Source organism: Myxocyprinus asiaticus, chromosome 3 (assembly GCF_019703515.2).
Source record: "Myxocyprinus asiaticus isolate MX2 ecotype Aquarium Trade chromosome 3, UBuf_Myxa_2, whole genome shotgun sequence".
Lineage (NCBI taxonomy): Eukaryota > Metazoa > Chordata > Actinopteri > Cypriniformes > Catostomidae > Myxocyprinus > Myxocyprinus asiaticus.
Window position 1 is genome coordinate 30,072,153 of NC_059346.1, and position 17,975 is coordinate 30,090,127.

Sequence of the window (17,975 nt, forward strand, 5' to 3'; positions counted from 1 at the left end):
TAACAAAAAAAATAAATGTTAAATAGAAGCACTTACTACAACATGAGTCTTTAAATTCCAAATGTAAAATTTATTAAGAGTATTTATCATACATGTGTCTTTTAACGAAACGGAACTACAAAGGAAATCCAAATTTAACTGCTTATCAAAATAAAAATTCAAGTCCTGGAAAACTGGCTCAGTGCAACAATAGCAAACCATGATTACTGGAATGGCCAACATGATTCTGATTTATCTGTGCATTTAAAAAGTGTTTCCTCTTTTTCCCATTTATTTTCCATTTTCAATCCTAAAGTTCACCAGCCCTTGTACTCATGACGACAGTGGCCAGTAAACAGAGGTTCTGCAGCGATGCCTCTCCTAATGGACAGAAAGAGTGGGAAAAAAAATATTTCAACTGTGAAATATACAGCTCTGGAAAAAATTAAGAGACCACTGCAAAATTATCCGTTTCTCTGGATTTACTATTTATAGGTATGTGTTTGAGTAAAATTAACATTTTTGTTTTATTCCATAAAGTACTGACAACATTTCTGGGGTGATAATCTGGGGGTGCTTCAGCAAGGCTGGAATCTGGCAGATTCATCTTTGTTAAGGACATATGAATCAAGCCACGTACAATGTTATCCTGGAAGAAAACTTGCTTCCTTCTGCTCTGACAATGTTCCCAACTCTGAGGATTGGTTTTTCCAGCAGGACAGTGCTCCATGCCACAAAGCCAGATCAATCAAGATGTGGATGGAGGACCACCGGAACAAGGCCCTGTCATGGCTAGCCCAATCTCCAGACCTGAACCCCATTGAAAACCTCTGGAATGTGATCAAGAGGAAGATGGATGGCCACAAGCCATCAAACAAAGCAGAGCTGCTTGAAGTTTTGTGCCAGGAGTGGCATAAAGTCACCCAACAGCAATGTGAAAGATTGGTAGAGAGCATGCCAAGAAGCATAAAAGCTGTGATTGAAAATCAGGGTTATTCCACCAAATATTGATTTCTGAACTCTTCCTAAGTTAAAACATTAGTACTGTGTTGTTTAAAAATGACTATGAACTTGTTTTCTTTGCATTATTCGAGGTCTAAAAACATGGCATCTTTTTTGTTATTTTGACCAGTTGCCATTTTCTGCAAACAAATGCTCTAAATTGACAATATGTTTATTTGGAATTTGGGAGACAAGTTTATAGAATAAAACAAAAATGTTCATTTTACTAAAACACCTACTATAAATAGTAAATCCAGAGAAACTAATAATTTTGCAGTGGTCTCTTTTTTTCCAGAGCATACAGTATATATACACTGATCAGCCACAACATTAAAACCACCTGCCTAATATTGTGTAGGTCCCCCTTGTGCCGCCAAAATAGCGCCAACTTGCAACTCAGAATAGCATTCAGAGATGCTATTCTTCTCACCACAATTGTACAGATTGGTTATCTGAGTTACCATAGACTTTGTCAGTTCGAACCAGTCTGGCCAGTCTCTGTTGACCTCTCTCATCAACAAGGCATTTCCATCCACAGAACTGCCGCTCACTGGATGTTTTTTGTTTTTGGCACCATTCGGAGTAAATTCTAGAGACTGTTGTGTGTGAAAATCCCAGGAGATCAGCAGTTACAGAAATACTCAAACCAGCCTGTCTGGCACCAACAATCATCCATGCGATTATCTAATCAGCCAATCGTGTAGCAGCAGTGAAGTGCATACAATCATGCAGATACAGGTCAGGAGCTTCAGTTAATGTTCACATCAACCATCAGAATGGGGAAAAAATTTGATCTCAGTGATTTGGACCGTGGCATGATTGTTGGTGACAGATGGGCTGGTTTGAGTATTTCTGTAACTGCTGATCTCCTGGGATTTTCCCACACAACAGATCTCTAGAATTTACACCAAATGGTGCCAAAAACAAAAAACATCCAGTGAGCGGCAGTTCTGTGGATGGAAATGCCTTGATGAGAGAGGTCAACAGAGAATGGCCAGATTGGTTCAAACTGACAAAGTCTATGGTAACTCAGATAACTGCTCTGTACAATTGTGGTGAGAAGAATATCATCTCAGAATGCTATTCAGAGATGTGGGTTAGTATAATTTTTTTATGATTGTATTTATTTATCACATGTTATACATTTGCATGTATACAGTGAAATTATTTTTTTTCACATAAGCTGTGAAGCTAAGCTGGGGTCAGAGTGCAGTGTCAGCCATGATACAGCGCCCCTGGAGCAGATAGGGTCAAGGGCCTTGCTCAAGGCCCCAACGGTGGCATCTTGACAGTGCTGGGGCTTGAACCCCTGACCTTCTGATCAGTAACCCAGAGCCTTAACTGCTGAGCCACCACTGCCCCCCAGTTAGTGCTGTTTTGGTGGCACAAGGGGGACCTACACAATATTAGGCAGGTGGTTTTAATGGTGTGGCTGATCGGTGTGTATATATATTCTCTTTATAAAAAATGCCTGGCAATCGATTACATTTTAAAGATTTGAAGCTATGTGTGTGTTAGTTCAAACAGCTAGTAAATAAATGAACTGAACCATCTCTTATAGGTTATTCCTAATATACTTTCTAAAATGCTGTTTCAGCTATTAATTAGGCAAAAAAGTGAGAGTCAGTTGATTATTTAGCCATAAACTATAATAGTTTGGCTCACTTGACCATGCGGCAGCGATGCTGAGCCAGGCGATTGTAGGCATTCCCGAGGTCTGTCACACTCACATCACTCCATAACCTCTCAGCAACAGCACTGGCTCTGGGCCTGCAATGGCACAATAAACACATTTATTATAATAATTATAACTAAATATGCAAATCAATACTAGTTGTGGTTTCAAGTTTTGGTGCACACTCCTAGCTTTAGCTTTTATTGCAGTTTCATGTTGTAGATATTACACAATAGGAGATACATACGTACAAAGTTAAGTTCATTAACTATTTGTGAAATTATTACAATTATAATAAACATTAATAAAATCTATGGTTCATCTTGGCTTTGGTACAACTGACTGATATGTTTTTTTAAGTAACGTTTCAATCATACCAGAGTCGGGGAGTGAGGTTGGTAGCGTCTACATACTCTCCCCAGAGACAAGCCTCTCCACCAATCACCAGCTTCTTCTGTGCAGCTGAGCCTGTGGTCAAAATGTCAATCACAAGTTTAAAAAAATAAATAATAATAATTCAGGGGACATAGTATTTTTTACAGTTTAAGTAAATGTTATACAATACTGAAATTAAAAACTATAAGTCCCTTTAAGAGGTAAAGAGTTAGTCCTGTTTGAGACTCTAGGTCTGTTTTAAATGTTTGTCAAATTATAATTGACAGATTATACATATGCACACTTCTTCCTATGCCTGAATACAATGACAAAGCAAACCATTTAAACTGGGTCTTGGGTGATTAGAGACATAACTCTTAGTCTGTACAAAGTGCCATGGCCATATGACAAGCATGTTTGCCTGTCTTCCTCAGAAAGGAGAGTTGTTTGCAAATGTCATTACTTTGACCACACTTTGGATTAAAAGAACTGTTACTCAGTGATATGATGTTAGGATATGAGAATTATTTGCTATTCACGAGTCAAAAACAGTTGCCCTTGATTCAGAGTAGATGATCCTCAGAAAATCAAAATCTACTGTCCATACAACCAATGATCAGCCATTCAAACAATCTACTATAATAGGGCTGCCCCCGACCAAAGATTTTCCCAGTCGACTAGTAGGCGTTAATTTAAGCCATTAGTCGACTAGTTGTGGCACGTTTATGATATTAATATAATTTCTTATATATATATATATATATATTGGGGGGCATCAGAAAATGGTTTGAGTTCCAGGGCTGAGAAAGAATGTTATAAGTAACATTGCTAACACTGTTCTACATTATAGAGAAATACTAAACTGTAATAGTGAGCCTTTAAAATATAAATTTTACAAGCGCGCGCACGCACGAAGCAAGCCGCAGTGACACCGGCAAAAGCGGTAATGGTTCTGAATGTGTTGGAAAAACCAGCAAGGAGACTGTCTGAACATTTTGTTAATTTATAGAGGGAAATGCACATTAGGGTTGTGCCAACAGATGATGATCTTGGGATCGACAATGGTTAGAGTGATCGCCAATAGCTGATGCCTTTGATGATGTCAAGACGATATTTGGCTCGTTTTCCCGTTAATGTATTAAATTATTATTATTATTAAGCTATTATTATTATCAAATTAATATTACAAATAATTTGCCCATAGACACACAGACACGCGCTTGAAGAAACACTTTATTATATTATTAAGAACAGATGACAGAAAAGCCGTCTATGCGCATATATGACGCACTGTTTGTACTGAGGCGTGCAGTCTCGTGGAACGCGTATCTGAAAGGTTCTCACACTTTCTTTGTTTCTGTCTTCTGTCTTCAAAACTTGGTCGACCAAGACTCTTCTCATCGACTAACGTTTTGGTCGACTATCAGCGGGCAGCCCTATACTATACCTCTTTAAAAACTGTCCAACTTAACTCTACATAATCATGCACTGTGCAATTAGTGCTGTTAAACACTGAACTTTTACTCTAAACCGTGTTGAAATTACACACACCAGTAAAATTTTGGGGGTCGGCTTTGTAAATGTTCACCCAGTCTTGGCCGTAGCTGATTCGGTTGAGGTACCATGGTGTGGAGAGCAGAGCATTGAAACCGGCCGCTGTTACCCGCGACATCTCATCCTGGTAGTGTGGCCTTTCTTTCCACACATGGATCTGTGTGTCGGCTTTCAGCTACATGTGTACACATACATGCATGTATAACACACAAACAATCATACGTACAAAAACCCTGAACACCATTTAAGATCTTTACAAGGCATTTCATGCTTCGTGTCACAGATAGTCGATAGTTAATGCTAGGGATGTGCAATACATCTGTAACAAATGGATATCAATATTTCAATATTAGTGATTAGTGAAGTCAATATTTGTGATTATTTTCAAACATCATAATCTGTCTGATTAGGCCAATATTAGTCTCAGCCTCCGATGGCATGCCCACAGACCATTCACTAAATATCTGATGCATATTGATGCACACAAATGTGAAGAGCCGGCTACAGTTGCCAGTTGTAATTCGACTGGCTTCTACGCAACTTTTGGGTATAAAGCTGAACTGGTTATTGTTTCTGCTGGGAAGCGAAGTCGTGTAAGTTACAAGGCTGAGACAATGCATGCTTTCAATAAAAGACTTGTCACTGAACACAGATAGATAGATATAGATACAGTATGTTTGGCATCACATCAGTTATCAGCTGTAATTTAAAAATAATTCGGTTCTCAATATTGTAGCAGCCCTAGTTAATAATCATACCATAATAAAGTTAAAAATATCATAAGGTCAGCTCTTCATCAGAAATTGTAAGCCTTATATTTTGAACAGGGCTCCAGACTAAAAAAATGACATAGGAGCCATTGGCTCCTAAACTGAAACATTAAGGAGCCAAATGGCTGTTTTTAATTGCCAAATCACAGAATTGTTCGATTTAGATAGCTGAAGAAAAGGAAAACTGCTGATAATTAAACCCTTTAATATACAGTATGCATAGCTGAGAAGATAAGTTTGGATTCCCCTTTTGTCTCATAAATGTTCACACCCCTTTCATAATTTATACAAATATAAGATACATTTTCTTATTTAGTACTGCTCTTCAGAATCTACATTACAGATAATTACATATAGTATGCATATAGTAGTGTGTCGTCTTCTTGAGCATCAATGAATGTTTGCACCTTGTGTAATAGTTGTGTACAAGTCCCTCAGTTGTCCTAAGTGTCAAAAGCTGTATCTCATATATATATATATATATATATATACAAGAGTGCAAATTGAATGAAATCCCAGAGGCAGTTTTTTGTGCTACTACAATCCCAATCAATAATTTCCAGAAAAAAAAAAAACTGGTACAAAATACGGGACTTTTAATTATAAAAACAGACTCTTATTTTGAAATGTCTGCGTTCCCAGTTGTGAGCTCACTGATGGCTGATTCGCTGAGAAAGTGGATCTGATTCAAACTGCTAACCTAAGCTCAAACCCTCAGTTCTTTTCGGGTGATTCATGAAAAAGACCTGGATCAAAAGAGTAATTTGTTCACGACTCTCTCACGCTGGCTTTGCTGTTGCGTGAGGTGCAGGGAGCTCGTCATCACAACAGAACGGGTGAAAAGCGGCGGAAGACACACTGGTGCACGCTCTAAAGATGTTAGGGCTGCCCCCTAATAGTCGACCAAACATTAGTCGATGAGAAGAGTCTTGGTTGACCAAGTTTTGATTGGTCGGTTGGCTAAGCAGGTTTAGGGTTAAGCCTACACAATAAAGCATGACACCTTGATTTCAAACTTTGAACTTTATTTTTTATATATTTTAACAAAAAATTCAAATGAAACTGGAAAAAAATTAAGTGCAATTAAAATGTGTGTTGTTCAACTTTTTGAAAGATGGCTTTACAAATAGTTGTGAAGGGCAACATCTCTCTGGCAAAGAACCTACTTCATCCATGCAATCTCTACCGGTCGGTATTTCGTTGTCCTGGAAAATACATCATGTGTGTGAAAAAAAAAATGTTGTTCCCTCCTTCATGATATATATATATATATATATATATATATATATATATATATATATATACATAATTACGTTGGCAACCCCCTGTCTGAGGGATCCGTGAATATTCTTGCTTTAGTGATTTTGCATTGAAAATTAATTTATTTAAAAAACTAAAAACTTAAATCAAAATACATTTCTAAATTCAAATTGCACTCCAAATGAAACGAAAAAGCAATTACAATAACGAAGTGATCAAAAAATATATATATATATATATATATATATATATATATATATATATATATATATATGTATTAGTAACCACCTTTCCATTTACCGTCAGGCAAGTATCCGTTTAAACATGCAGGCAGAAAATTACTTACACAAGTGAAGACATAAAAAACAATTATATATGTAAAAATAATAATTATAATGATGATAATAATCACTGAAATATAAATGATGGTTTGAGGTGAACGTGTTTTATAGGCTGCAGAGTTGTGGTCACAATGAACCGCTCTGTGGAAATAAAGCAAACAGAACTCAAAGCACCTCCTGAGCTGAGATGTCTGAGGTCATTTGCAGCACTCATAGACGATACTGTTCTTGCAACAAAAAAAAAAATTCAGAAGACAGAAACAAAGAAAGAGTGAGAACCTTTTACATGCGCGTGTTCCACGAGACTGCATTCCTCTGTACAAACAGCGTGTCGTACATGCGCATAGACGGCTTTTCTGTCATCTGTTCTTAATAATATAATAAAGTGTGTTTCTTCAAGCGCGTGTCTGTGTGTCTATGGGGAAATTATTTGTAATATTAATTTGATAATAATAATAGCCTAATAATAATAATTTAATACATTAATGGGAAAATGAGCCAAATATTGTCTTGACATCATCAAAGGCATCAGCTATTGGCGATCACTCTGACCATTGTCGATCCCCGAGATCATCGTCTGTCGGAACAACGGCTTGCTTCGTGCGTGCGCTTGTAAAATTTATATTTTAAAGGCTAATTATTATGGTTTAATAATTCTCTGTAATGTAGAACAGTGTTAGAAATGTTACTTATAACATTCTTTCTCAGCCCTGGAACTCAAACCATTTTCTGATGCCCCCCTATATATATATATTTAAGAAATTAAATTAATATCAGAAATGTGCAACAACTAGTCGACTAATGGCTTAAACTAATGACTACTTGTCGACTAGGAAAATCTTTGGTCAGGGGCAGCCCTAAAAGATGTATTCAATAATTCACAAGATGATATCTAAAGAAAACGCATTTGAACGCACACAACCTGACTGTCACCAGTGGCAACTAGATTATAAACTGTTGTCACAATCAATTATTTTTGGTCGCATTTGCAACCATTTTAGTCGCAGTGTGGAGCCCTGTTGAATGTAACCCAGCCACCCAGTGAAATACAGTGTCATGTTTTCTGGGAACGTCAGATGCTCAGCTCAACTTATGCTTCTTTTTAGATCATAAATTAAAGGTCTTCAAATCTGACAATAGTCAAAATAGTAAGGATGCACCGATGTATCAGCTGCCGATATTTATCAGCCATTTATTGACCAAATTAAAACCATCGGCATATCGTAATAAGCATGAAAACGTCTATATGAAAAACCAATAGTTTATTTAGTAACACACTTTGTAAAAACTCAAATGCACAATCCAAAAATAATAATAGCCACAATATCTAGAACGGTTGGCACTCCTAAGTACACATAATATTTTTTTTTTATTCTTTTACTCATTCTCACGTTAATGCAGAAAAAAGCCATAAATGGACGTTACTGTTGTGAAAGCGGTACTTAACTGTAGGCTATATGATGAGGAAAACCATCCAGAATGTTTTGAAATCAGCAGACTTTGACTTCTGAGACATCTGTATGATATCTACGGTATTAATGCTGCATGACTGATTGAGTTGAGATTGAAATCGCAATATTGCTTTGTGCGATCACTAAACCTTAAACGGCTGTTTTAAACTGCAAAAACAGAACAAAATAACTTTTTTTTTCCTTTTTTTTTTTTTTAAATCAATCAACATTCAATCAATCAATAATTTTTGTCTCTTTTTTTTATTTTTTTTAATCTTTTTTTCTTGTATGTATCTTTCATTGTGGCTCTCTTTAAAATTTTGGCCTGTCATGTGTTCAACAGATCCAGTGTTCAATGGGAATTATTTATTGTTAAGTGAAAAAGCTTTTGTACCTCTTTGTATATTTTTTAAGCATTCTTAAGTAAAACAGTGATCTGATGACAAAACAAGGTATGTTGCAAAATTATCGGCCTACAGTTTTTTGTTAAAATCGGTGTTGGTATCGGCCAAAAAATGTTATATCGCTGCATCCTTACAAAATAGTTAATTGATACTGTAACATCTATGAAGACTAGGGTAGAAATTTTTAGCAGTGGTGTTGGCATATTGGTTTTACTGATGTTTTCTAATGACAAGCAGCAAGCAGAGTGAAAACTGGAACATTTTCTAGGATGGAGCAAGGTGGAGGAGTGTTCTTGACCAATAAATGGGCAATGACAATTGTTATGTATTTTTGTCTCACTAGTGATCATTCAAAACCAAAATAGCAACAGACCTCTTCCACTAGCCTTCTGGATAAATGGGTCATCCCTACCCAAACCACATCTTAAAGTTGCCACAAAGGCAAAACCAAACCACAGTTGCTAAATCCAATAGCCAATACAAAAGTCATCTATCTATCACTGTAAACAGTTGTTCCTAAAGGGTTGCATTTAAAACCACTTAGAGATTGAACTGGTATTAGTGGTGCTAAATTAAACAATAAGAGTTTGACTGAAGAAACTAACCCTTAAAATTGAGTGGCTCAACTTTGTAGTAGCGCTGCCAGTCCTGTCCATAGCTAATGTAGTCCAGGTACCAAGGGGAGGACAAAATGGTTGTAAATCCCGCCCCAGTCACATTCTGTAGCTCCTCCTCCATATTGTTCGACATCCACACCTCCACAACAGTGTCACTCTTCAGCTGGAACATGCATAAAGCACATGATGTGCCATCTGTGCAAATTGTAATGAATGAATTTTTTGCCCCTTTGCTGTTAACTTGTTAGTGGGGAAGCATGCAAGATCTACATGCAAGCGCAGCTTTTTAGTAGTGTGTTAGCAGTGCCTTGTGGAAAGGTGAGCAAGCAAGCACGTTTGTGTATGTCATGCTATCTGTTACTGAGAGGGTTAAAAGAAAACAAGCTTATGCTGTGATTTAAGTCGCAAAGCATTTGTTTTTATGCAGTTACTAATATGTATGCAGTGCTTAAAAGAGAATACATAGAAGAATAAATTACACTGAAAACATTAAGACTTTGAGAATATGACCTTTATGGCTCTATATTACTTCCTAACAGCACAGCACAATCCCATTCACCTAGATGAGTCTTACCTTCACCCCGTTATCAAAGACTTCTTGCCACACCATGTAACCTTTCTTGGTTGCAGTCACAATGTCAAGTAATCTTTTTGTAAGAGAGGAATAGATTAATCATAACTTTGTATGAATCAGAATGCAATCTGGAAATTAATAGGTAGAAAGTAAATTGGTTTGCAATATAAATATTACCATATTTTGAAAAGGTATAGCCCTTTCAAAGTACAACTATTCAAGAACTAAGTACAACTGTTTCTGTGTGTCCCTAAATATAGACTTCCTGACTGTATTAGAGCTCTCACCTCTGAATGTAGAAGGACTCCAGTTTGCTGTAGTCTGTGCCAAAGCCCTGCTGCTCCATAAACTTATGAATATCAGGATTGGACTTCCTACAAGAACATTAAAGAATGTTCCGGGTTTAATAAGTTAAGCTCAGTCGACAGCATTTGTGGCATAATGTTGATTACCACACAAAATATTATTTAGACTTGTTGCTCCTTTTCTCTAAAAAGCCAAAAAATAAAAATAAAACTGAGTTACAATGAGGCACTTACAAAGGAAATGAATGGGGCCAATTTTTTGGAGAGTTTAAACAGAAATGTGAAGCTTATAATTATATAAAAGGTTAAATCTTTTGTTAAAACGTGTGTTATTTGAGCTGCAATGTTGTTTACATCCTCATTTTTATGGTCGTTTTACGGATTTAGTGTTTACGGCATTATGTTGTCATGGCAGCTAAATTGTAAAACTGGCTATAAATTTACACAGAAAAGGTTAGCGAGCGATTTTATCACACTAAAATCATGTTAACATGCACATTGCTTACATTTTGTGGCAATACTTTTGAAACAGTGAGTATTTTAATGTTTAAGGATTGGCCCCATTCACTTCAATTGTAAGTGTCTCACCGTAACTCAAATTTTTGCTTTTTTAAAAGAAAATAAGGGTTAAGTCAAAATAAATTTTTGTGGTAATCAACATTGTGCCACAAATGCTGTCATTTGAGATTAACTTGTATAGAACCCATAACATTCCTTTAAGTGGAATGTAAGCATGGTCTAAACTGCAGAAATAGTAAAAGTAGTATGGTAGTATTCTATTCCGAACATGGCCATGGTCACTTAATGGAAAGCAAGCTAGTATGTTGTTTTCAGTTTCATAAACTAAACAGTTTTCATTCTCCATAATGACTCCATGATGACTTGGCTTAGCTGTTTTATTTCACAGTTCATTTGTGTGATATAAGGTATGTTTATTTTCATTTGAGTTAATATTCAAGAAAAGAATATAGGTTACTGAAAGCAGATGAAAGTGATTTGGGTAAGAATCTTCTCTCATTCTTACCAGCAACTGAAGTCGACCTCGTCTCCCCCCAGGTGAATGTAGGCATCAGGGAAGACACTGCTGATCTCTTTGAAGAACTGGGCCATGAACTCATAAGTGGAGTTCAAGATGGGGTTCACTGGCCCGAATGTTCCAGATGGAGTAGAGCCAGAATAACAGGGAGTTAGCAGATCCTTCTGGCCTGGTGGAGGAAGAGACAGATAGAAAGAATATTTAATTGTAATATTAATAATCAGTAACTGCTGATTAAAATGTGAACAAATGGTCATAATGTCATCATCAGTTCTTGAAAAGCTCAAATAAATTAATGCTCACTGTTGAAACCAACAAAACATGACTAAACAAAAATAAACTGATGACTTATAATCAGTGTGTATCCGATTACAGAGTAATTAGTTACTGTAATCGAATTGTTTGTTAGTCAAATAATGTAATACATTACATTTAAAATTATTGTAATCAGATAACAGTTACTGAATTTCAATTAAAGTAATTACTTTTAAGTACATTACTTGCACTAAAGTAATGTGTACTGTATAATACTTTTAAAATATGAATTCATATGTTAGTCTGTTAGCGTTTCTGTAACAGCTGAATGGTGTGCGACAATGAATGAGGAAATATAGACATTTTGAATTTAAGTGGAAAACAAAACAACTTTTCTAGGAAGTGATTTAGAAAGTAACTTAAAAGTAAAATATTAGTAATGTGATTACTATTTAGATTAAGTAATCAGTAAAGTAATTTGATTACATTTTTGAGAGAAGTAATTTGTAGTGGATAATTAATTTTGAGTAACTTTCCCAACACTGCTTATAATGTACATTAATCTATTAATAAAAAGCTATAATGTATCATGTTCACTGACTGACCGTTGCCCCATGACTGTGTGTGTCCTGGGGTGTCAAACTCAGGGATAACCCGGATCCCCCTCATGCGAGCAAACTCAATGACCATCTTCACATCAGACGGGGTGTACACATGTGTATATGGGTGATAGGCTCCCTGTAATACAGAAAACAATTAGGTAGACTGTAATACATACACAAACACCATCCCAGACAGTTTTCTGGTATTAACATTGGCAGTGGGGTTCAATAGCTGAAGCATGTAAACATTCAATCTAATGTTTTTGATTGAGTTGAAATTACAACTACACTAAAGGAAATGACACAGGAATTGACATGCTTTCTACAGCAGCATCTACTACAGAAGTATTTTTCTATACAGTTTTTTTTCTCCCCTGATCACATTTTCTCTTACCGTTTGCTTCCAGGGCAGCAAATATATAAAAAAAAAAAATGAAACAGTCATTCCTTATGGCTTATCTTGTTTTAAGCCTATCAATAAATCTGGAATTTACTGCTGTGTTATTATGGCTTGAACCATCAGCTTGTGTTAACTTATTTAAGTGGTGTTGGCCACCACCCCTAGTTATACAGTTGAATCAACCTTCAACAGAACTGTCAACACCCAGACTGTTACATGTAAAAACTGATCAATGGAATGTGCCACTATATAATATAATCCAGAACACACTCTATAGTTACAGATTCCTTGGTGTAGTAATCTAATACCAACATTATTGAAATCTACAATATATTTTATGCTCTGACTAGAGACTTTAAGACAGTCAAGCCAAAACACTGTCATTTCCGGGTGCATCACATGCTCACCTTCTGACTTAACTCAGGGAATGTACGGCTGATATAAGGAAAAGACGGATCATCCACAATGTGCCAGTGGAATACATTAAACTTGTTCATCGCCATAGCTTCCTGTAAAAATTAGACAATTCATTACAGAACATTCTGGAATAAAAAGGACTTCCCATCTAACAAACAACGGGTCAAAAAGAATTTAATGGTCAAACAAGATTATTAAAGCTATTTTAACAGACATAAGGGTAAAGTTTTCCATTTGAGGTAAGAGTGCACTAATAAAAAATGTGCTTAGTCACAATCATATTTTTTATATTGTAGGAATATATTTGTTTATAAAGGGCACATTTATGAATCGATAATTTTGCTAATAAAAATGACCCTATAGGCCTATTAATACAATTATTTATGTCAAGCCAGTCATCTTAAACTCAAAAGAATTTAATCTTACCAAATTGGCCAAAATGACTTTGAGTGGCAGGTAGTGGCGAGATGAGTCCAGGAGGACCCCTCGATGGGCAAACCGGGGGAAATCCGAAATAACTGTCTTATTGATGTTGCTCTGTTAACAAGACGGCAAAAATGATCTTTTCAATTAAAATACACCCACAGATATGATTAAAGAATATAAAGACTTAATCAAGTACATCACTGCAATAAAGATTTACTTGAACTTACAACTCCATAGTCATCCTCATAGAGCAGCTGACTGAATGTTTCCAGTCCTTACAAAATATACAATTAAAATAAATAAATATGAGAAAGCATCCATTGAAATATGGTCTAACATATTACATAATGAGATAAAGAGTGTGACTGCAAGATAGTTTTTTCATAAACTTTTATGTTCGGATCATTAGAAGGATGACATACTGTGATAATTAGCTTACTAAACAACTTCAAACCTAAAACCCAGACTAGACTATGTGGCTAAAATAATTATATCTGAATCATTCATTCTGGCTTGTAGTAAGCATGCCAGAGAAATCATAATCCACATAAAAATAGCACTTACAGACCAAAACCGTAACACTCGGTTTTCAAACAATCCTAAATCAATTTGAAGAAAGAGAATGCCACAAAAAATATTTTAGGTGTTTATAGTAGATAAGTAAAATGATCAGAATCAGAATGAGCTTTATTGCCAAGTGTTCTCACGTACACAAGGAATTTTTTTATGGTGATAGGAGAAACAAGTGCACACAGAACATTTCAGTGAGACACAGAATATAAAACAAGGTAAGAGTATAAACAGACATACAAACAAAAGGACACATATCAGATGATAAATGATGATAACATATACAACTGGAATTTGAGTTGCTATCTTTTATAAACTAGTTGTTACCTAATTATAATAATCTCCTTATGTTTCTACAATATTAACATTCTTTTCACCTTAGTAGAGCAGCAGTGGCAACTACAGAAACTAAATACCTCTTTCAGTTTTGAACACAAGTCTTAAATGATTTTAACAGTGTGAGGCAGTCTATAAAAAAGAAAAAAAATTAAACTTGGGAATTCTGTATTTGACCTATAAGGTAAGAGCTAATCAAAACAGTAATGAATACGGAGTTTTCAGGAATCTCCCTTAGTAAAAAGAGTGCATATTATTTAAATCGCACACAATTTACATTTACGGATACATAAAAATAGATTACTCTAAAAAAGGTAACTTTCTAAGATCAGCACAGAGTATTAGGTAAAAGCTAATCAAGATAAAGCATCTTATCTTTCAATAATATTATCCTTCTTTTCAGCTTTCATTAAATACCCTATATGCCATATTTAAAAAATACTTAGATACACAGCACACAAAATGAAAGCATTTAATTATGTACAAGTTGCCTTTATCGGTCTTTACAAAGGAGTTTCAAACACCAAATTCAATGAAACGTTAAAAAAGATTATTATACGATCAATATTTGGGGAACATTGGGGAAACATTTCCTTCAAAAGGAAAACAGAAATGTTATCCTGTTTACTGCTCTTTGCTGTACAACTCTATTGTGGTGTTTTGCTTACCTCGCAAAGCTCCCCATACATTAGGAGCTTTCAGTAAAGCAGAGGGTTGATCGACTGTCAGCTCATCTACACAGAGAGCAGAATTGCAGTTTATAGATAACAATTGAGCCAGTAAATGTTTTGAAGTTGGTCTCAATGCTTCTGACCAAAGAAGCAAGCACTTTAATAATCTAATTTCTATGGGTACATTTGAAGAGTTTTCTTGTTTACTTTTCATGGGTCAAATGTTACTACATCGGAAAAGACCTCTTCAATTACGTTAATGCCTAACCGGATTACGCCTCAAGGAGGCATATGTCTCTTATTGGATTAGCGATCGTTGAGGCTAGATTACATGCACTGACATTATGGCGCCGTGGATCACAGGGACGGAAGAGAAGGGAACTCACATGACTCGTCGGTCTTTATACTCGGGTAGCCGTTGCACTCTGGATCAGCTGATGTGATCTGAACCTGAAGCTCAACCAAATCTGAAGCGAAAGCCTTCTTGCGGCTCTTCTCTTGCCTCTTTACGTCGCCAAACATGTACTCAAAATACCTGTGAGACAAATGGTTAGTTCATGAATGAGTTGAATCAATTGAATCTTGGAACGCCACACATTGTGATACTGTACTTCCTGTTTGCTCCAATATTTGCGTCTCGCACGATACAATATCGCCCAAATACAAATAAAATATAACTACCTGCGAAATGCACTCTGGAGGAGACTGCAGTTCGGCCCAGCGGTGGACCCTTTAGCGTCGACGATCTGAAAGCTGGAAGGGCTGAGTTTGAAAGAAGCTGCGGAGGACTGGAATTTCTGCGGCAGCGGCCAGAGAGATATTTCATCCAGCTCATTCGGTTTTCTACCAAAGTCACCGAATAGCCACCCATGGCAAACGGCGACCGCCAAAAACAGCGGTGCAACTTTGAGCAGACAGCGCATAGTGTTCAGTGTTGTGCGATCAGCTGACTTCTGTTTCTAGAGTGAAGAGCGAAAGGTATATCCTATGCCTGGTTTAGGGGGCGGTGTTTACCTAAACTGCGCTCTCTCAAATCTTGGGATTTACAAGCCAATTTTACAGTCACCAACACTAATCTGACGTAGACTGTCAGTGTCCATTAACAAAATCAGCACGAACTTCAGTACTTAGTTGTAGGCTAATTGGCAAAACAGAAAACTGAAACACAGATTAACAAGAATAAATAAATGACTGAGGCCAAGGAAGGATGATGGTACCATAACCGAGCAGCAGCGGTAATAATATGAACTAATACTTCTTTCTGTTTTTAATATTGTGTTTGAGTCCACCTTAGTCGAGTCCGAGTCCAAAAGGGGCAGAGCCGGACTCAAGACCGAGTCCATAACAGACCGAGTCGAGTCCGAATGAATCTGTTCAAGAATCTGAATTAAATTTATTTTAACCTTCACAACTAAGAAAAACAATTTGTCAATATAAATGCAAAAACACATTTTTAGTATCCTGCTGAACAAACTTCAAAGTGGTTTCAGAATGAAAGCATTTGCTTTAGGTGTATGAAGACAAAACTGTCCTACAACACACTTCTTACTGCGTTCTGTTGACATTTCAATTATTTGTTGCTTTCACCCTCCACTCAAACATAAGAAAGTGAAAGCTGCGTTAGTCAATACAACCAGAGTTATTATTATTTAGAATTTTAGTTGAGTTTTTTTCTACTTCATTTTCAATTTGTCCATTCAATTTAGTTTAGTTTTATCTAAAATTATGGGTGAAATACATTTAATGTAATTAATTAAATACATTGAATTTGTTCAATACATTTAATAAATGGTAATATTAAAACATTTAATAATGTCATTAAAATTAAATACAACAACATAAAATAAAAACAGTAAAGATCAGATACCATTAAAAAAAATATTTATATGCTACAGTACTACACTTCACACTTTTCAGTCCTGCTGTGTCCAGGTGTAGCCTACTTCCCTAAAGTCAAGATCAAACTCCCCTTGGGCAGCTGTTTCGTTCTTTTCACATTATATTTAGTATGGATAATAGGTGAATAGAGACCTCTCCACTCAGTTGTGTTCTTCATTGTATTTTCTGCCACTGAAACGCAAGTGCCAGCTTTACAGGTAACACACAGATGTTGCGCTACAAATATGTGATGGACTGAGTTGTACAATTTCCATCATGGTCTATTTCATCCGTCATACTAGTTTAAATGTCCCTGATACGTAGTAAATTTTATTTTGTCTCGATATAGTCAACATTTTCAGTTAGAAATGACTTTGCGTATAAGCATGAGTCTGATAAATCATTTGTACTATTTAATAATTTGCAGAGTTGGGGAACGTACTTTTTAAAGTGTACTTACGTTATTTATACACTACCGGTCAAAACTTTTGAAACACTTGACTGAAATGTTTCTCATGATCTTAAAAATCTTTTGATCTGAAGGCGTATGCTTAAATGTTTGAAATTAGTTTTGTAAACAAAAATATAATTGTGCCACCATATTAATTTATTTCATTATAAACTAAAATCTAATAAAAAAACAAATATTTAAAAAAAGTTTTTGAAATTGATGATTGGACCAAATAATAAAGAAAGCAGCCAATAAGTGCCCAACATAGATGGGAACTCCTTCAATACTGTTTAAAAAGCATCCCAGGGTGATACCTCAAGAAGTTGATTGAGAAAATGTCAAGAGTACATGTCTGCAAATTCTAGGCAAAGGGTGGGTACTTTGAAGATGCTAAAATATAACACAGTTTTGATTTATTTTGGATTTTGTTTAGTCACAACATAATTCCCATAGTTCCATTTATGATATTCCATAGTTGTGATGACTTTACTATTATTCTAAAATGAAAAAAAAAACAATTATAATAAAGAATGAGTAAGTGTTTCAAAACTTTTGACCGGTAGTGTATGTCTGGATGAGAGCGGCAGAGCACTTCTGGTGAATGGCGATCTCTTTCCCGCACACAC

The 17,975-nt window shown here is 35.9% G+C and overlaps 2 protein-coding genes across 3 annotated transcripts in view; one reads left to right on the forward strand and one right to left on the reverse strand.

The window, feature by feature from the left end:
• LOC127419092 (ectoderm-neural cortex protein 1) overlaps nt 1–17,975 on the forward strand; it is a 56,236-nt gene that overhangs the window by 18,092 nt on the left and 20,169 nt on the right. The gene's annotated exons all lie outside the window — the stretch shown is intronic.
• LOC127419100 (beta-hexosaminidase subunit beta-like) lies at nt 50–16,015 on the reverse strand. Of its 2 annotated transcripts, none has more exons than XM_051660224.1 (14): nt 15,702–16,015; nt 15,407–15,555; nt 15,018–15,083; nt 13,671–13,717; nt 13,444–13,554; nt 13,008–13,109; nt 12,204–12,336; nt 11,332–11,512; nt 10,290–10,376; nt 10,003–10,075; nt 4,583–4,760; nt 3,034–3,124; nt 2,647–2,751; nt 50–360 (listed from the first exon to the last, which is right to left on the reverse strand). In XM_051660224.1, the coding sequence occupies exons 1-14, from the start codon at nt 15,941–15,943 to the stop codon at nt 297–299; spliced, it is 1,629 nt and encodes a 542-aa protein (XP_051516184.1). In that variant the 5' UTR covers nt 15,944–16,015; the 3' UTR covers nt 50–296. The 2 variants fall into 2 exon arrangements, with proteins under 2 accessions (XP_051516184.1, XP_051516194.1); XM_051660234.1 differs by lacking the exon at nt 4,583–4,760 and adding an exon at nt 9,417–9,591 and having other exon boundaries at nt 15,702–16,008.